This window comes from Carcharodon carcharias, chromosome 3, assembly GCF_017639515.1.
Source record: "Carcharodon carcharias isolate sCarCar2 chromosome 3, sCarCar2.pri, whole genome shotgun sequence".
Taxonomy (NCBI): domain Eukaryota; kingdom Metazoa; phylum Chordata; class Chondrichthyes; order Lamniformes; family Lamnidae; genus Carcharodon; species Carcharodon carcharias.
The window spans coordinates 55,790,486-55,812,236 of record NC_054469.1 but is presented as its reverse complement, the minus strand read 5'-3'; the positions used below and the strand labels follow the sequence as shown (position 1 = coordinate 55,812,236).

At 43.2% G+C, this 21,751-nt stretch overlaps 1 protein-coding gene across 1 annotated transcript in view; it reads left to right on the top strand.

Moving 5' to 3' along the window:
* Positions 1-21,751, top strand: part of myo3a (myosin IIIA) — a 611,422-nt gene that overhangs the window by 495,649 nt on the left and 94,022 nt on the right. Inside the window, exon 34 of the mRNA XM_041183939.1 lies at positions 7,250-7,356. Coding sequence (XP_041039873.1) covers positions 7,250-7,356 — 107 coding nt within the window. The remainder of the gene's footprint in view (positions 1-7,249; positions 7,357-21,751) is intronic.

Sequence of the window (21,751 nt, the reverse complement as noted above, 5' to 3'; positions counted from 1 at the left end):
TAACATCCTCAAAAAACTCTAACAAGTTCATCAAACATGATTTCCCAATTCAGCAAATCCATGCTAACCATGCCCAATCAGATCATGATTAGCCAAGTATCCATTTATCACGTGCTTTATAATAAATTCTAGCATTTTCCCTACTACTGATGTAAGGCTAACAGATCTGTAGTTCCCTGTTTTCTCTCTCCCTTCCTTCTTAAATAGCGCGGTGACATTTGCTACCTTCCAATCTTCAGGAACCATTCCGGAATCTATAGAATTTTGGAAAATGATCACCAATGCATCCAGTATCACCATAGCAACCTCTTAACACTCTGGGATACAGAATGTCAGGTCCCAGGGACTTTTCAACTTTCAGTCCCATTAATTTCTCCAACACAACCTTCTTAACGTATATTAATTTCCTTCAACTCCTCATTCTCCCCAGTCCATTGGATCTCTAAATCTGGGAGTTTTCCTGTATCTTCCTCAGTGAAAACAGACATAAAGTAATCATTTAGCTTTTCTGCCATTTTTCTCTATTCCCCATTATGAATTGTCCTGACTCTGCCTGTAATGGACCCACTTTTGTCTTAGCCAAACGCCTCCTTTTTACATACCTTTAGAAGCTTTTACAGTCTTTTTTGCTTGATTGCATTCATATTCTATTCTCCCTTTCTTTACCAGTTTCTTGGTCTTCCTTTGCTGTATTCTAAAAACCTCCCAATCCTCAGATTTACTACTCCTTCTGGCAACTTTATATGCATTTTCTTTTAATCTTATACAATCCTTAACTTCCTTTGTCAGCCATGGGTGACTGATTTTTGGGGGGGGGGGGTTTGCACCTTGAAGGAATGTATAGGTGCTATAAGCTATGTAATAGTTCTTTGAAGACTATCAAGTGGCAAGTAACATTTGCACCATACAAGTGTCAGGCAATGACCATCTCCAACAAGAGAGAATCCAACCATCTCCCCTTGATGTTCAATGGCATTACTATCACTGAATTCCCCACTATCAACATCCTGGGGGTTACCCTCGACTAGGAACTAAACTGGACTAGCCATATAAATACTGTAGCTAAACAGCAGGTCAGAGGCCAGGGATAGTGCAACGAATAACCCACCTCCTGACTTCCCAAAGCCAATCCGCCATCTACAAGGCACAAGTTAGGACTGTGATGGAATAGTTCCCCCATGCTTGGATGAGTGCAGCTTCCACAAAACTCAAGAAGCTTGACACTGTCCAGGACAAAGCAGCCCATTTGATTGGCACCACATCCTCAAGCATTCACTCCTACCACCACCAACACACAGTAGCAGCAGTGTGTGCCATCGAAAAGATGCACTGCAGGAATTCACCAAGGCTCCTTTAACAGCACCTTCCAAACCGATGACCACTACCATCTAGAAGGACAAGGACACCAGATAGATGGGAACACCACCATCTAGAAGTTCTCCTCCAAGTCATTCACCATCCTGACTTGGAAATATATCACCATTCCTTCACTATTGTTGGGTCAAAATCCTGGAATTGGCTTCCAGCAAATTTTGGACAAGGTCAGAATGCATCTAGTCATCCAAGATCTATCCTCAAAAGCACTTCCCAGGGACAACATTTTTTTATATTTTTTGTTATTTGTTCTCAAACAAAAGAACATAAGAAATAGGAGCAGGAGTGGGCTATATTGCCCCTTGGACCTGCTCCACCATTCAAAAATATCATGGCTGATCTGATCTTGGCCTTAACTCTACTTTCCTGCCTGTTCCAAATAAACCTTGGAGATCAACAATCTGTCTAACTCAGCCTTGAAAACATTCAATGACTTCACTGCCCTCTGGGATGGAGAATTCCAAAGATTCACCACCCAGTGATCGAGAGAAGAAATTCCTCTTCGTCTCCATCCTAAATGGGCAACACTTTGTTTTGAAACTATGCCCCCAACTTCTAAGTAACCCCACCCCCAAGAGGGGAAACATCCATTCAGCATCTACCTGTCAAGCTCCCTCAGAATTGTAATTGTTAAAAAGATCACCTCTCATTTTCCTAAACTCTAAGAGATGGCAAGAAAGCTCATGTCTGAGATTTCCCAGAAGTGATACCTTATGTTATTAGTGTGATATGTCCAATAGAAGACAGCCTCAAGGAGAGGAACAATATACAGAATCACTGATGCCATATGCACATCCAAGCAAATGGTCACAGGATGGCATCGACAAAAGCTGGGCGCATTTTACTGGACTGCCCTCATAGTGGGACTTGATAAATAGTACAGGGAGGCCACAGTGTGAAAATAAGAAATGAGTTCTGAAGCTACTTATTAAATCACCTGTGATGAATTTTTTTATTTACTGGCAATCCATCATGAAACCAAAGGTGTGTGGTACAATTCAATACATATATCTATCAGTTTTGGTATCTTCCCACTATATATCAGGAAACCTCTATCATGTTCAACATTACCATGATACAATTTGGAAAACCAAGTAACATGGAGTTAACTTAAGTATCTGTTTGCAGACATCTTTGTTTGGCAAGACTACTTGACAAAATGGTTTCTTTCTCTCATTTCCAGCACTTAGGGTGTACTATATTCAATCAATAGAGTCATAGAGGTCTACAGCACAGAAAAGGGCCCTTCGGCCCATCGAGTCTACACACCAGTCAAACAAATACCTAACCATTCTGATCCCATTTTCCAACACTAGGTGCATAGCCTCACAAGTGCACATCCAAATACTTCTTAAACGTTGTGAGGGTTTCTGCCACTACCACCCTTTCATGCAGTGAGTTCCAGATTCCCACCATCCTCTGGGTGAAAAAAATTCTTCCTCACATCCCCTCTAACCCTCCTGCCCCTTACCTATGCCCCCTGGTTATTGATCCCTCCACCACGGGGAAAGGTTCCTTCCTATCTACCTTATCTATGCCCCACATAATTTTATACACCTCAATCATGTCTTCCCTCAATCTCCTCTGCTGCAGGGAAAATAACCCCAGTCTATCCAATCTCTCCTCATAACTAAAACTCTCCAGCCCAGGCAACATCCTGATAAATCTCCTCTGCACTCTCTCTTGTGCAATCACATCCTTCCTACAATGCGGATTCCAGAACTACATGCAATAATCTAGCTGTGGCCTAACCAGCGTTTTATACAGTTCCAGCATAACCTCCTTACTCTTATGTTCTATGCCTCGGCTAATAAAGGCAAGTATCCCATTGCCTTCTTAACCATCTTATCCACCTGTCCCGCTACCTTAAGGGACCAGTGAACATGCACTTCAAGGTCCCTCTGATCCTCGGTTTCACCCCAGATCCCAACCATTCATTGCATTTTCCTATGCCTTGTTTGTCCTGCCAAAGTGCATCGCCTCATATTTATCTGGGTTAAATTCTATTTTCCACTGATCAGCCTATCTGACCAGCCCATCTATATCCTCCTATAATCTAAGCCTTTCCTCCTCACTATTTACCACCCCACCAATTTTCATGTTACCCGTGAACTTACTGATCAACCCTCTTACATTCAATTCTAAATCGTTTATATATACCGCAAATAGCAAGGAACCCAACACCAATCCCTGTGGACCCCACCGGACACAGGCATCTAGTCACAAAATCACCCCTTGACCATCACCCTCTGCTTCCTGCCACTCAGCCAATTCTGGATCCAATTTGCCAAATTGCCTTGGATTCCATCGGCTCTTACCTTCGTTATCAGTCTCCCATGCGGGACCTTATCAAAAGCCTTGCTGAAGTCCAAGTAGACTATGTCAAATGCATTGCCCTCATCTACACACCTGGTCACCTCTTCAAAAAATTCAATCAAATTGGTCAGACCTGACCTCCCCTTAACAAAACTATGCTGACTGTCCTTGATTATTCCCTGCCTCTCCAAGTGTAGATTAATTCTGTCCCTCAGAATTGCTTCTAATAGTTTCTCCACCACTGAGGTTAGACTGACTGGCCTTTAGTTCTCTGGTTTAACTTTCGCTCCTTTCTTGAATAATTGTACCACATTGGCTGTCCTCCAGTCCTCTGGCACCTCTCCTGTGGCCATAGAGGTATTGAAAACTATTGCCAGTGCCCCTGCTATCTCCTCCCTTGCCTCACTCAGAAGTCTGGGATACATTTCATCCGGGCCTGGAGATTTATCTACTTATCGGGTTGCCAGACCAATTAGAACCTCTTTCCTTCTTATGCTAATTTCTTTAACTATATCACAGTCCTTCTGCCTGATTCCCATACCCACGTCGTCCCTCTCACTTGTGAACACCGACACAAAGTATTCATTTAGAACCCTACCTACATCTTCTGTCTCCGCACACAAATTACGACTATGGTCCTAAATGGATCCTACTCTTTCCCTACTTATACTTAATGTATTTGTAAAATAACTTTGGATTTTCCTCTATTTTATCTTCCAATATTTTTTCATGTCCCTTTTTGCTCACCTAATTTCCTTTTTAAGTTCCCCCTACACATTCTATACTCATCTAGGGCTTCCATTGTTTTGAGCCCTCGGATCCACCATAAGCCTTCCTTTTTCTCTTTATCCAATCCTGTATACTCCTCGACATCCAAGGTTCCTTGAATTTGTAGGTCCCACCCTTTATCTTTACTGGAATATGTTGGCCCTGTGCTCTTCCTTTTTCCTTCTTGAAAAGTCCCACTGCCCTGGCACAGATTTACCTAAAAGTAGCTGCTTTCAGTCCACTCTGGCCAAATCATATCTAATCTTATTAAAATCAGCCTTCTCCCAATTTAGAACTCTGATTTCTAGCCCATCCTTGTCCTTTTCCATAACAACCTTGAATCTAATGGAGTTATAATCACTATCTGCAAAATGCTCCCCCACCGAAACCTCTACCACTTGTCCAGCTTCAATCCCTAAAATTAAGTCCACGACCGCACCACCCACCCCTCCTTCTTGTAGGAACTTCTACATACCAGCTTAAAAAGCTCTCCTGGATGCATTTTAAGAATTCCGCTCCCTTTAAACCTATCACACTATGACTAGTCCAGTTAATGTTGGGGAAGTTGAAACCCCCCACTATTACTACCCTATTATTTTTATACTTCTCTGAAATTTGCCTACATATCTGCTCTTCTATTTCTCTCTGACTGTTTGAGGGACTATGGTACACTCCCAGCAATGCGATTGCTCCTTTTCTGTTTTTAAGTTCTACCCATATAGCTTCATTTTAGGAGCCTTCCAAGATGTCATCCCTTCTTACTAATGTAATCGATTCCTTATTCACTATTGTGATACCCCCTCCTCTTTTACCTCCTTCCCTGTCTCACCTGAAGACCCTATAGTTTGGAATATTGAGCTGCCAATCCTGCCCCTATCTCAACTATGTCTCCGTGACAGCAATAACATCATATTTCCAGGTGTTAATTTGTGCCCTCAACTCATCTCCATTATTTGTCAGACTCCTTGCATTAAAATAAATACCATTCAACCTTGCCAAACTCCCTTGTGCCTTAACTGGCCTATAATTTCTATGCCTTGCAGACTCACTTGCTCACTCTTCTAATTTTGGCTGTGCATCTCCCCCTGCTGAACCTCCTCTCAGGATCCAAATCCCTCCCCAACAGCACTAGCAAACCTCCCCGGAAGGATGTTAGTCCCATTCTGGTTCAGGTGCAACCCATCCGCCTTGTACAGGTCCCACCGCCCTCAGAAATGGTCCCAATGTCCCAAAAATCTAAAGCCCTCCCTCCTGCACCATCTCTCGAGCCACATATTCACCTGGACTAACCTTCTATTTCTATACTGACTAGCACGTGGCACCCGAAGTAATCCAGAGATTGTTACCTTTTGAGGTCCTTTTTTTTAATCTGCTTCCTAGTTCCCTAAATTCTGCTTACCGGACCTCACCCCTCTTTCTACCTATGTCATTGGTACCAATATGTGCCACGATCTCTGTCTGTTTGCCCTCCCTCTTTAGAATAGTCTGCAACCGTTCAGTGGTAGCTTTGACCCTGGCACCAGGGAGGCAACATACCATCCTGGAGTCATGTCTATGGCTGCAGAAACACCTGTCTGTTACCCTTACTATTGAGTCTCCTACCAATATTGCACTTCCCCTCTTTTTCCTCCCCCACTGTGCAGCTGAACTGTCACTCTCACCGTTTTCCAACACTGGAAAACAATTCTCGAGCAAGATGCACCCTGGGGATTTCCTGACTACCTGCCTGACACCTTTCTTCTGACTGGTGGTCACCCATTCCCTCTATGTCTGCACTTCTATAAGCTGTGGGGTGACCATGTCTAAAAACATGTTATCCGTGAAATCTCAGCCTTGCGGATGCACCTCAGCGCCTCCAGCTGCCGCTCGAGCTCCAAAACTCGGAGCTCAAGTAGCTGCAGCTGGTGGCACTTCCTGCACACGTGGTCGACCAGAACACAAGAAGCAGCTAGGACTTCCCACCTGTTGCAGGCAGCACTTAACACAGGACTGAGCTTCCCTGCTATGCCTCCAGTTGAAAAAAAACCCTTACTTTAAGTTAAATACTGTAAAAAAAAATGCTAAATTTATGTGCTTTAAGTAAAAACTAGAACTCTTACCTTTCCTTAGCTTAGTCTATTTTAAACTGGAGAAAAACACCTACTCACCAATCAGCTCTCACCTTTGCGCTGACATCACTTTTTGAAGCTTCCTGCACTCACATTGATTCTGATCTCTCCGCTGCTCTCCCGTGCTGTGTTGTGATGTCACTCTTGTTATTTTCAACAAGAACTGACTGCAGGACACTCTTCCCAGACTGCTTGACTGCGATGCTGACTGCAAGACACTCTTCCCAGACTGCTTCACTGTGATGCTGACTGCAGGACATTCTTCCCAGACTGCTTCACTGTGATGCTGACTGCAGGATACTCTTCCTAGACTGCTTCACCATGATGCTAACTGCAGGACACACTTCCCAATAGTAGAGCACTTAGCTGAGCCAGGAGCAAGACAACACTCAGACGTGGAACAGAGTGCATGACTGAGCCAGGAAGAGGATGAGACTCAAATGGGAAATGGAGAAGGAGAAATTGGGAATAGGACAAGTCTTTAGTGAGAAGAACAGTAAATGCTCAGAGGGCAAGATCAGATACAAAATTTAAGATTTATCATTTGTAGGATCTTTTACTATACTGGACTTTAAACAGGTGCTTTTATAAGGTTACCTTCATCACCTCTGAAATATATTTAGTGTTGGGAAACTTGAGGAGGAAATTGATGTAGCAAAATTAACCATTTTCCACTTCTTTAGGGCCCAGTAAAGGAAATGATCAGAAACAGCAAAGAACCACCAGACGGACCCAACCACCAAAGACATTAAATACACCTGAAGACAGCACCTACTACAATCTCATTCATGTAAGTCAACAAACAGCTGATTATGTTATGCTTATTATAGCTATTTCATAGAAATGTAACCCATTATAGCTGTGCTAGTGCAAACTGTTCTGCTAGAACTTTTTACTCTACCTCTCATGCTCTGCCCTTTCCATGTATTCTTCTCTATCCTTCCTTTTAATATACTTGCAAAATATATATGATATATTTTCGAGTCTTCCTTTTCATATACTTAAGAATTTCTTTTAGAATGTGTTATAATCATTACCTCTGTGATAAATAGCTCTTTATGAAATATCTCTTTCAACTTCCTTTTTTATTCTTCTTGTAATGATCTGAGTCTATAGGGTGCAGGTGTGAAATTGGAATCAATGACACCCAATTTTTGAGTGCTATGAATTCTCTTAGAGTTTCAAATGGCACTGTGGCATATATGCAAACTTCTGAAGTGAAGCACACTGAATGCCTTGTTGGTAAAATGATTAGCACACATGAACTTAATGTCTGCCAGGAATAGGCAAAGCAAGCTGATCATTGCACCAGTCAATGTGCCATTTTTGAGCTCCTCGCTCCAGCCCTTCTGAACCTTCCACATGTTAAGCAGTATCGGTGCTATATAACAGAATCATCAACTACTCAGAGGTGAGTTGTTGGTTTATTTCTTCAGGCTATTGCTACAAATGTACAAATTTCTGGTGCTTTCCATATTTGTTCCAAGTTTCAAAAGTTGAAGAGAGTGAAGTATGTTTTGACTTAAGGCAGTTGAGAAGTAACTGCTTCCAGATATTGGTGAACAAAGAGGTTTTCCTCATATAAATGTGCTTTATTGAGAGAAGGAGAAGGGGCCACATATAGCAGGACAAACTGCTTAAAGAGGGAGAAGGAGAACTGGAGAAAGAAATCCATATCTGGCCAGGGAATTCAAGGAGCAATTTTCCTATCTGAACCCTAGCAACAACCAATGCTTGAGATATCTGCAGTTCACTAAGGAGATTGTCATTGAAATTTGCCATCTGCTGCATTGATAACTCCAGCAGCATAGCAGGGCAAGGATGCCATTGCCAGTGGCTGTGAAGGTGATTGTGTCGATGAACGATTATGTGTCTAGCTCCTTCCAGGCTAGATTTGGAGATATTAGCAACATCTTTCAGATTTCAGTTATAACTATTGCATAAGGGAGGTCACTTAGGCTCTCTATTTAAAGAGAACTAACTTAATTTAATTTCCTCTTGCCAGAGACAAGTATGAGGAGTGAGTATGAAGGTTTTCAAGGACTGCAGGCTTCACAATGTACCAGGATTTTGTGATGTACGCCCATTAGCTTTTTCCTGTAACTCGGCCAAAGAGATAAGAACATATGTGCATAAAAAATGGAAGCAGGAGTAGACCATTGCCTGTATTTTCAGTCACTGTGGGGGCAAAAACGAGAGACTGTTTTGAAAATCACACTCCCACAGCACATCTTTGTGCCTCTGGAACTCACTGGAATTATCAGAGTGAAGGTAGGGGAAGGAGTAAGGAATCAGCCTACCTCCAATTAATGTCCTGTCAATCTCCATTAGGAGCTTGTTAATGGGATGAGAGGGCCAGAGGGATTGCTGAACTCAAATTAGAAGAAATATATGCACACTTACCCACCCTTGAAAATTACACTGACCCTTCCAAACGCCGGAGTTGCTTGGCACCTGCAGGGCCGGGGCGTCGGAGGTCAGGGGATCAGGTAGGGGTTTCAGAGGCTGGGGTTGAGAGGGTCGGAGTTTGGGGGGGGGGGCGGGGTCAGAAGTCGGGGGTAAGAGAGTGGGGGTCAGAGGTGGGTGAATGGGGAGGTTGGAGGTGGTGGAGTGGGGGTGTCAGAGATCGAGGGTGTCGGAGACCGGTCGGAGTTAGGTCAGGCCCGCGGGGGCGATCAGATGTCGGGAGGATGCAGGCCTGTTGGGAGGCAGGAATCCTTGTGGGGTGTTTGGCAGTATGAGGGGAGTCCCATGGGAGTTGGTCTCAGTGCTTACAATAATTACCCAAAAGTTAGAAGAGGTTTTAATTCCTGGCGGAGCCATCCGAAGTTTGTGATTTAAACTGCATTTCTGAATAGTTCCCAGTGGGGGGCAACTGTCCAGAAGAAGTTTGCACTTCTGGGCAATTGCCGTGCAAGCCCTTATCTGGGAACTTCCGAGAGAGATTGCCCAGTGTACCCCCCCAAATCTAACGCTCAGGAACTTGTAAGTTATTACCCATAGTCTTTAAATTGTGCAGATCTCTTAATGGTATGGGTGCGTTTTGTCATTGCTGTTCATCTGGGCAATATATCTTGCCTGAAAAGCGTTGTTCCTGTGGGACTTGTTGCCGTGGTACCTATCATTGTTCCATTTCCATCGTTAGAAATAATTGGACCTCTTGGAGTGATGGTCATTCTGTACTCTGTACAGCTGGTGAGATCCTATCTTGCCGACCAGCCGATTGCTGTGAAGGAATAGGATAGTGTGGGGATGATGTGTAGTGTTGAATTTCACAATTTCTTGTGAAGCGGCTGAATTCTTCACTCGTGAACTGAGGGACATTGTCATTCATCACAGTGTCTGGGATGTTGTAATGACTGAAGTGTGCTTTCAGGCATTTTACTATTTCTCCTAACGTTGTTGAAGTCAGCTGTTCTAATTCCCTGTAGTCAGAATAGTACAGTGACAAGTTAATCAGTTCCTGCTATTGTGAAGAGATCTACTCCCAGTTTCACCCATGGTCTGTCTGAGATGTCATGTGTCATCAATAGCTCTTTCACTTGTTTAGCTTGGTACTATTGGTCTTTAATTTCATTGTTCATGTTTGGCCAGTAGAGCACTTCTTTTGACTTTCTCAGACTCGATTCAATTCCTTGAGGGCTTACATGGATGCACTTTAGTATCTCTCCTCCTTAGGGATGATGACTCTATTTCCTTTGTATAAGATGCCCTCTTGGGCTGTCAATTCATCACAGTATGCCCAATATGCTCTTGTGGTCACAGGTATGTCCTTGATGCTTTCAGGCCATCCTTTCATCATTACTTCTTGTTACACTTGGAGAGTTGCACTGAGTTGAGTAGTTTGCTTGATTTGAGGAAGGTGCTTATCTGTCAGGTTCAATGTCTCTGCTGGGTTGATGACTTTCAGATCATGTCAAGCTACTGCTTGATATTGAAGCTGGAAGATTTCACATTCTGTTGTAACATCCTCAACTTTCTTCATGGGGAGTGCTGCTCTCGACAACATGCCTGTGATGTACATCTGTTTCCCTTGCTTGTCTGTCACGTACAGATGATATCTCTGTAAATGAAGTAGCATTCTTTGGAGATAGTAGTGGTTTCAGAAAAATGCTTTGAAGTGGCTCATGGCCAGACTCCACTGTCACCTTGCCTCTCCCGAGCAGGTATTGATGAAAATGCTCACAAGCAAAAACAATAGCCTGGCACTCTTTTGTGATCTGAGCATAGCATCATTCTGTTTGTGTTAGTGCCCTGGATGCAAATGTAATTGGTTGTCCTTGCTGCATTAGGGTTGCTACTAGACCAATCTCACTGACATCACACTGCAAGGTGACTTGCTCAATGACATCATAGTACTTCAGCACTGATGTTGTCATCACTAGTTGTTTGATTTTAGTGAAAGCTGCTTCTTGTTTTGTGCTCCAATACCACTGTACCTCCTTAGCAGTGAACGTGTGTAATGATTCATACTCCGACAACAAATTAGGCAAAAATTTTGCTAAATAGTTCACAAGTCCAACAAATTATTACACTGCTTTCACATCTGTTGGCAGCTGCTACAGCTCTCACCTTGTCAGGATCCAGGTGAAGACCTCTTGCTGTCAGTACGTGACCTATGTACTTGACTTCAGGCATCTTCAGTTGCAATTTTTTCTTGTTCAAATGGCGAGGTCTCTCCAGCAGTCATATTAAATTCTAATCGTGGTCACCTCTGGCCTTTTCCATTGTGTCTTCACATTCATAGATGAGTAGATCATGCATTATGGCTTCCACTCGGGAAGATCAATGTCTATCTCATGCTCTTTGCGTTGATACTGTTCTGGAACTGTGGAAATGCCATAGGGCATACACAACCAACTGTATCTCCCGAACGGCATCCAGAATTTCATTAGAAAGCTGCTGCTTTCATCCAGCTTCATTTGTCAGCTACCATGCTTTACATCTAGGGTAGTAATATCTTTGCCTTAGCAAGTTGCATCAAAATTCCTTCAATGGTTGGCATGGGGCAGTGAAATCTCTTCAGTGCTTTATTTAGATTCTGCTTCCACTGCCTCTTCAGGAAGAGTGTTCCAAAGACTCACGACTGCCTGAGAGAAAAAATTTCACCTCATCTCCATTTTAAATGGGTGACCGCCTTATTTTTAAAGTGACCCCTAGTTCTAGATTCTCCCACAAAAGGAAACATCTTTTCATTTCCACCCTGTTAAGATGCTGCAGGATCTTAAAAGTTTCAATCAAGTCTCCTGTCACTCTTCTAAATTCCAGTGGATATGAGCCTAGTCTGTCCAACCTTTCCTCATAAGACAACCCGCCCATTCCAGGTATTAGTCTGGTAAACCTTCTCTGAACTGCTTCCAATGCATTTATACCCTCTTCTGCTGATATCTCACCAGTGATCAACTGTATAGGCTTATTTTGCTTTTTTCTAGCCAAACACTTGTGTGCAAAATGATTCATCTTCTTGCAGTTAAAACACTGCTTACCCCATAGTGGGAAATCCTTCTTTTCCTTTGTTTGATGCCCTCCACCATATTTGCATCCTGCTGCATGTCTGCTATTGTTCTGCTCTTTCAGCCTTGTACATCCCTCAGCATAACATATCTCCTGGTCTCCTCTGCCTTACATGTACTCAAATTGACATTTCACTATCTCTGCATTTCTACACATGTTTGTCACTTTCTTGAGCATAGGTTTCTCTTATTTCAATAGACTTGCTCTCACTGAGGGGGCCTGTATGCCTAAGACTGTTCATTCTTTAACCACATGATTAAACTCACATGATTCTGCAAGCCGTGTTAATACAGTCACATATTGTACAATGGGCTCACTGGCACCTTGAACTCTATTGTTGAATACATACTGTTCATGAGTAATGTTCACAAGGTGTTCAAAATTTGTGTTCAAGGTGTTCAAATCTCTGTCGTCTGTTTCCTTTGTTCATTGGATAGATTTAGGGTGGAGTATAATTTGTAGCACTCCCTTCCCAGCAGTTTTAGAAGTGTGGCTACTCTTATTGGCTCTGGCTTGTTATTAAATCTGTTGCAATCTCGTAGTTTTACCATTGCAAGTGGAAAAACTGCCAGCTCTGCCACATATCATCTTTCATTTCAACAGGTGCTGCAAGGGGGATGTTTACAGCTTTGTTAACTTACTCAGTATTTTATGTGCAGCCTTCGATTGGTATGTTTGTTTTTCCTTGTCCTTTTTAGCAGTTTTTAGCAGATTTGAACATTTCTGTGTGCCTTTCTGAGCTTGGGCTTCTTTGTAGCATTTTCAGGGTTTCAAAACTTTGATTTATCTCTACTTCTGACACTGTGGCCAGGACCTTAGGGCCCCACTGCAGTGTGTTTCCCCTCAGCAGATGCAACGAGCCATTTAAGTCTCCATTCAGTTTGGCAGGACTGTAACATCCTGTCAAGTGGGAGGGGCTGTAAACTCCTGGCCCATTTTTTATGTTCAATGATTTTAGTGCCTTTCTCAGTGAGAGTCTTTATTGAATTGATGTAGAATGGCAGCTTACAGAGACATTGCCTCACGGCAGAGCTCACATGACTATGGCAAGCTGGATAGGACATGTAGTGCTGTTGTATTTCAAAACCCAAACACTCATATCAGTCCTAAATTATCTGCCCCTTATCCTGAGAGTGCGCCCCAATATACTAGGTTCCCCAGCCAACAGAAAGAAGCTCGCAGTTTCTATCCTGTCAAGTCCTTTCAGAATCTTGTATGATCAACCCAATTCTTCTAAACCCCAGGGAGTACCGGCCCAATTTACTTAACTTGTCAACAAAAGATAATGCTCTCATTCCAGGAACCAATCTAGTTAACTTTTGCTGTATCATCACCAATGCAAGCATATTCTTCCTTAAAAATGCAGACCAAAACTGCATATAGCACCCCCAAGTGTAGTCTCTCCAAAGATCTGTACAATTGTAGATAGACTTCTTTATTTTTGTATTCCAATCCACTTGCAATAAAAGCCAACATGCCATTTGCCTTTCTAATTATTTAATATACCTGCATGCTAACTTTCTGGATTTTTGTGCACCTGGCCAACTTGGAAGGCCTTTAAAAATGGTTGTTTGTTCATGATTCTGGGATTCCTGCCCCCATTCTTATTTCTGGCAATTATTGTCGGCACAGGATAAGGGTACGGATAGTCTGCCTGTATATAGCACTCCCTCCCTTGCCGCCTCCTTTGTGGGAATAGGCAGTTTAGCCCCTGCCAAGGGTTTTGAAAAACCCTTCCATGAGTGCATGTGGTTGAGCTCTTCAGAGGAGTCGTGGAACACAAGATAACCCTAAATTAAGCAGCCACCTGTCCCTGGGATTCCTTGATTGACAAGCCATTCATTCTGAAATAGAAAAAAAATCTGTTGATACAATTTCAATAGGTTCCATTGTTTGGAGCATTGTAATGGTTTGTTTTAACAGCTAAGCCCATTATGAATGTTCGGCTGAATTACAAAACCCTGTGAACCATTTTTCTCAGCAGCTTGATTGACAGTGGTACAAGGGTATTAAAGGATTATCTGTCTTTGACATGGTTTGTGGATAGATGTTTGTTTATTTCTTTCTGCTCCTGCATCCCCTATAGAGTTGTACTCTTTATTTTATATTGTCTCTCCATGTTCTTCCTACAAAAATGAATCACTGAACTACATCTGCTATCTGTCCACCCATTCCACCTATATGTCTATACCCTTTTGAAGTTCTAGGCTATCCTCCTCACAGTTCATAATGCTTTCAAGTGTTATTTTATCTGCAAATTTCAAAATTGTTCCCTGTACACCAAGGTCTAGGTCACTAGCAGGAAAAGCAAAGGCCTCAACACTGAGCACTGAGGAATTCCAATACAAACCTCCCTCCAGCCCAAAAACACCCATTAACCATTACCCTCTGTTTCCTGTTACTCAGCCAATTTTGTGTCCATGTTGCTACTTTCCTTTTTATTCTATGAGCTATAAATTTGTACACAAGTCTGTCGTGTGGCACTGCATCAAATGCCTTTTGGAAGTCCATGCACACTACATCAACAGCATTGCCCACATCAACCCTCTGTGTTACCTCTTCAAAAAAATCCAGCAAGTTAGTTAATCAAAATTTTCTTAAGAATTCCATGCTGGCGTTCCTTAACTAACCCATATTTGTCCATGTGGGTTTTGTCCCTAATTATAGTTTCTAGAAGTTTCCCCACTACTGGAATTAAACTGTGCTGGGGCCTCAACTTTTTACAATTTATATAAATGACTTAGATGAAGGGGTCAGTGGTCTAGTTGCTAAATTTGCTGATGACACAAGGAAAGATAGGAAAGTAAGGTGTGAACAGGACACAAAGAGGCTACAAAGGGATATTGATAAGTTAAGTGAGTGGGCAAAGATCTGCCAAATGGACTATAATGTGGGAAAATGTGAAATTATCCATTTTGGCAGCAAGAATAAAAAAGCAGCATTTTATTTAAATGGTGAGAAATTGCAGAGCTTTCAGAAGTAGAGGGATCTGGGTGTCCTAGTGCATGAATCAATATTCTGGTATAGCAAGTAATCAGGGAGACTAATAGAATGTTATTGTTTATTGCGAGGGGAATTGAATACAAAAGTAGGGAGGTTATGCTTCAGTTATATAAGACATTGGTGAGACCACATTTGGAGTCCTATGTACAGTATTGGTCTACTTATTTAACGAAGGAGATAAATGCATTGGAAGCAGTTCAGAGAAGGTTACTAGACTAATACCTGGAATGTTTGGGTTGTCTTATGAGGAAAGGTTGGACAGGCTAGGCTTATGAACACTGGAGTTTAGAAGAGTAAGAGGCGACTTGATTGAAACCATTAAGATCCTGAGGGGACTTGACAAGGTGGATATGGAAAGGATGTTTCCTCTTGTAGACTAAGGGTCACAGTTTATAAATAAGGGATCGCTCATTTAGGATGGAGATGAGGAGAAATTTTTTCTTTCAGAGGGTCATGAGTCTTTGGAACTCCCTTCCTCAAAAGGTGGTGGAAGCAGAGTCTTTGACTATTTTTAAGGCAGAGGTAGATAGATTCTTGATAATCAAGGGGGTGAAAGGTTATCAGGGGTAGACAGGAATGTGGGGTTGAGGTTACAATCAGATCAGCCATGATCTTATTGAATGGCAGAGCAGGCTAGACGGGCTGAGCGGCCTACCACTGCTTCTAATTCGTATGTTCACACATCTCTCTGTGCTGTATCATCCCATGATTCTACAAAACTTTGGCCCAGTGCCAGCATTACAGGTCTTTTGCACATAAACATTCTTAAGTAAATCTCGAGTCTAGTGGTTACCAGAAATATGATTTTCAATCTGGCCTCATGTTCTGTGTTAACCTTCTGTAAGTATGAAATGAAAAAGGTTAAGTAAGTCCTTGACATCAATATTTATCATTTGCTGCATCTCTGGTGCCCAGGGGATATTTTACAAAACAATAAACTGTCACAGTGACAAAAAGATGCCTTTACTTTTATCTGTCTACGTTTTCATTAAATGTAGCCAAAAGAACAATGCCAACTACCTAAACTCTGATAATGTTGGGAAGGCAGCCAAGTTTCAACTGTCTGAAAGCCTAATGGTTTTGTATAGTGTAATTTTCAAAGGGTGGAAGATATATGTTCAATGTATATAAAGTCAATGTAACTTACCCAAAATGTACTTTTAGACACTTCTAATTAAAGTGATTGCAAGAAAGCATAACAGAAGAACCTGTTGCACTTAGAGGAATAAAATCATTTTTGTAGAGACATGCAAAATTATAAAGAAGCTCAAATAAATGCAGTATTAATTGCCTTGTGCCAGACAAGAAGGCGGCAACATTTTTAAACAGCTGCATTCTTGCTCTGTGGTCTTTGTAATGAGATCTATTATCTCACAATATATCGCATGTGCACTCATACACGTCACGACAACACCAGTGCAATGTCAGGCCCGGAGGATGGAACCCATATGGATTCTTTGGGTCTTTCCTTCTTCTTCCATCCTGCAGGTCCCAAGCTCCCTCAGGTTGAAGCCGAGGCCTTGTGAGTTAGACTTCTTTTTCCAAGCACACAGAACTTAACTTAGTATCCCTGTATCTCCATTTTAGCACTTGACTCTGTATAACCTGATATAAAACTGCAGGATGAAAGAGTAAAAAATTGCTCATGGAATTCACATGTCTGTGCTTCTGTATATTATTCAGACACTTATCCCCCCCTATTCCCAGCCATTTTGCAGATTTTTAACAGGTAGAACTTAATTATTTATGATGGAAATTTTCTGATTGATATCATTTTCTACAAGCTCTCACCCTTTGGAAAATTTCCTCCCGTCATCATGTTGTAAATACCCTATTTATTATCAATCACTAACATATTTAAGATGCAAGGGACAATTGTCTGATGGCTAAATACTCACACCAACAGATTGCCAATCAGAAAATGTGTATTCCCTTGCCGTGTCGGTCCTCCCAAAACGCATCACCTCACACTTCTCAGGATTAAATTCCATTTGCCACTGATCTCTCTGCCCATCTTACCAGCCCATCTATATCTTCCTGTAATCTAAGGCTTTCCTCCTGACCATTTACAATGCCACCAATTTTCATGTCATCTGCAAACTTATGATCATACCTCCTATATTTACATCTAAATCGTTAACGTACACTATAAACAGCTAGGGTCCCAGCACCGATCCCTGCGGTACGCCACTTGACACAGGCTTCCAATTGCAATAACAACCTTCGACCGTCACCCTCTGCCTGCTGCCACTAAGCCAATTTTGGATCCAATTTGCCAAATTGCCCTGGATCCCATGGGGTCTTCTGTTCTTGACCATTCTCCCATGCGGGAACTTGTCAAAAGCCATTCTGAAGTCCACGTAAACTATATCAATTGCGCTGCCCTCATCTACACAATTAGTCACCTCCTCGAAAAATTCAATCAAATTTGTTAGACTGAGCCTTTTGGAGCTTTGTGCAATCACCCTCCTACGCACGTGGATTCTTTCTGCATCACTCTCATCTCAATGTCCTGAGCATTTTCGGTGCTGCCTGCTGGGGTTCATCTTCAGTTGACCATCTGAGCTGACCTGCATCTCTGTCTACCCACTGATCACACTCCCGTGCAGCAGCTGATCTTGCCCATCACGACTTGTTTCACTTTCACTTGAGGCAGCACGGTGGTAAATACAGTTTTTCTTTCACTCCCCCATCCTTTCCCATCACTGTCAACTCCCCTGGTATCACCTTCCACCTCCCCTCCATGACCTACCAGCCTTTTCTTTTGGGGATGTCCAGGTGAACATGCACATTCCCTTCCTTCCTGAATATCCCACCCCTACCCACATTAACCTCCCTGGCCTATTCCCCACATCCAGAGTCTATGTCTGCCTCTGAGTCCCCACCAACCGCCCTTGCTGTCCCTTTTACCGATACCGCTGAACCTTCACCCTCTCACCCTACCACCTTACTCTGCCCTTGGTCATTCTCACCATTCCCTTGTACTATGCCCACCCTCAGTACATTCCCCAGGAGGCAGTCACGGACTCATCAGAGCCCTCCCTTGCACATCCCCTGCTCCAGATTTCTCTGCCGCCAGACTCCTTCCCTCCACCTTGGAACTCCTTCCCCCCACTCTGGACTCCTTCCCACCACAAAAACCTTGTCCCCTTGGAACCCCCACCCTGCCCCCCTCAACCCCCACCTTGGAACTCCTTCCCCAAGAACTCCTTTCCCACCCCCGACTCCTGACTTCCCCATCCCTCTAGTCCTCTGCCCCACCCCCCATCTGCTTGGACTCCCTCACTTAGTCCTTCCCTCTTCCTGACTCCTTCAGACACCCTTACTTCTTCCGCCACCCTTACTTCTTCCTCCAGCATTACTCTTTTCCTCTTCCTGACTCCTTCAGACACCCTTAATTCTTCCTCCAGCCTTACTCCCTCCCGCTCTGCATTCCTTTTCCCCCCAGACTCCCTCCTCCCCCTGAACTCCCTCCCTTCTCCGCACTCCATCCTCCATCCTTACTTCTTCCTCCAACCTGCTCCGTCTCCTCTCCACACTCCTTCCTCCCCACGGACTCATCCCCCTCCCTGGACTCCCTCCCCTCTCTACACTCCTTCTTCCCCCAGGACTCTTTCCTCCACTTGGACTCCCTTGCCTCTCCTTACTCCTCTCCTCTCCGCACTCCTTCCCTTACACCTTTCATCTTTCTTCCCCCCTTACACCTACCTCCCCAGTTTGCATCTCCTCCTCGTTACCCCCTCATTCCCCCATAGTCCCTCCTCCCTTCCAACTTCTCTCCACCACAGCTTCTTCAGCACCCTCCCAACCACACCCCCTCCCCCCCGATAGCTCTTCCTCTCCCAGACAATCCTATACCTTCCGCTCAGACCACCCGGTACATTTTCCTCTCCCAAACACAAATGGACCTTCCACTCCACCCACTTCGACCGCCATCCATTGTGAGCAGACTCTCAACGGTGACTTTCCACCTTCCGTGAGCTGCTTCATTGCACAGCCATGTCCACGAGAATCCACCCAGCATGCCATGGATGTTCCTCTAGGGTCCCATTGCTGTTGGGCTCCAGAATCCTTTGCTCCTCGGATGTCCATGATGTGATCAAGGCCCTGGCAGAAAGTCCCGACTTCACAGAGGGCACAGAGGTGGCCATTTGGCCCATCATATCTGCACCAGCTCTCCAAATGAGCATTATGACCTAGTGCCATTGCCCTGCCTTTTCCCCATGCCCTTGCACCTTGTTTCTATTCAAATAATCATCTAATGCCTTCTTGAATGCCTCGAATGAACCTGGCTTCACCATACTCCCAGGCAGTGCATTCCAGACCCTAACCACTCGTTGTGTGCAAAAGTTTTTTCTCACATTACATTTGCTTCTTTTGCAAATCACTTTAAATCTGTGCCCTCTCGTTCTTGATCCTTTTATGAGTGGGAACAACTTCTCGCTATCTACTTGTCCAGCCCCCTCATGATTTTGAAAACTTCTATCAACTTCTCATCCTTCTCCTCTCCAAGGAAAACAGTCCCGACTTCTCCAATCTATCCTCGTAGCTGAAGTTTCTCATCCCTGGAACCATTCTTGTAAACTTCTTCTGCACTCTCTCCAATGTGTTCACATCTTTCCTATAATATGGTGCCCAAAACTATACACAATATTCCAGCTGAGTTCTAATGAGGGTCTTAAATAAATTCAGCATAACCTCCCTGCTCTTGTACTCTATGCCCCTTTTAATAAAGCCCAGGATACAATATGATTTATTAACTGCTCTCTCCACCTATCCTCCCACCTTTAATGATCTATGCACATTTACACCCAAATCTTTCTGCTCCTGCACCCCCTTCAAAATTCCACCCCTTATTTTATATTGTCTGCCTATGTTCTTCCTACCAAAATCCATTGCTTCACACTTCTCTGCATTGAACTTCATCTGCCACCTATCTGCCCACTCCACCAACTTGTCTATGTTTTTCTTGAAGTTCCACACCGTCCTCCTTGCAGTTTGAAACACTCCCAAGCTTTGTATCATCCAAACTTTGAAATTGTCCCCTGCACACCAAGATCCAGATCGCTAATATATATCAGGAAAAGCAAGGGTCCCAATACCAATCCCTGGAGAACTCCACTACAAACCTTCCTCCAGCCCAAAAAACATCTGTTGACCATTACTCTCTGCTTCCTATTTTTCAGCCAATTTTGTATCCATGTTGCTACTGTCCCTTTTAGTCCCTAAGCAATAATTTTTCTCACAAGTCGGTTGTGAGACACTATATCAAATGCTTTTTCAAGGTCCATGTACACCACATTAACAACATTACCCTGATCGACCATTTCTGTGATCTCTTCAAAAGACTCCAGCAAGTTAGTTAAACGTGATTTCCCCTTTAGAAACCCATGCTGGCTCTTCTTATCAACCCATATTTTTCTATGCGACTACTAATTCTATCCCAAATAATTGTTTCTAGAATCTTGCCCACCACTGAAATTAAAGTGACTGGTCTGTAATTGCTGGGGTTATCTATACAACCTTTGAACAAGAGCGTAATGTTTGCAATTCTCTAGTCCTCTGGCACCACTTCTGAGTCTAGGGAAGACTGAAAGATTATGGCCAGTGCCCTTGCAATTTCTACTCTCACTTGCTTCAATATCCTTGGATGCATCTCGTCCGTTCTCAGTGCCTTGTCAACTTTAAGTACCAACAGTCTATTCAACACTTTCTGCTTGTCAATTTTGAACCCTTCTAGTGACAGAGTTTCCTTGTCTGTCACCATGGCCTGGGTAGCATCTACCTCCTTGGTAAAGATGGATGCAAAGTATTCATTTAATATCTCAGCCATGGCCCCTTTGTCCGTGTGTAAATTCCCTTTTAGGTCCCTAATCCCTATTTACAATCTATATTAATGACTTGGATTCAGGGTAGAAGGTAATGTAGGTAAATTTGCAGATGACACCAAAATCGGTGGGAAAGTAAATTGCAATGAAGAAATAAGAAATTTACAAATGGATATGGACAGGTTAGGTGAATGGGCCAAAATTTGGCAGATGGAGTTTAACGTGGATCAGTGTGAGGTTATCCATTTTTGTCAGAAGGATAAAAAGGCAACTTATTATTTAAATGGAGAGAAACTTCAGAATGCTTCAATGCACAGGGATCCGGGTGTCCTTGTGCATGAATCGCTGAAAGCTAGTATGCAGGTACAGCAGGTAATAAGGAAGGCAAATGGAATTTTGGCATTTATTGCTAATGGAATAGAGTATAAAAATAAGGAAGTGTTGTTGCAGCTGTACAAGGCGTTGGTGAGATTGCACCTGGTGTACTGTGCACAGTTTTGGTCCCCTTACTTGAGGAAGGATGTAGTTGCACTGGAGGCGGTTCAGAGGAGGTTCACTAGATTGATTCCAGAGATACAGGGCTTGTCTTACGAGGAGAAATTGAGCAGTTTAGGCCTATTTAGAAGGATGAGTGGAAATCTAATTGAGGTATATAAGATGCTAAAGGGGATAGACAAAGTAGACGTGGAGCGGATGTTTCCCCTTCTGGGGCATTCTAGAATGAGGGGCCATAGTTTTAGGCTAAGGGGTGGTAGATTTAAATTAGAGATGAGGAGGAATTACTTTTCTCAAAGGGTCATGAATCTGTGGAATTCATTACCTCAGAGTTCAGTGGATGCC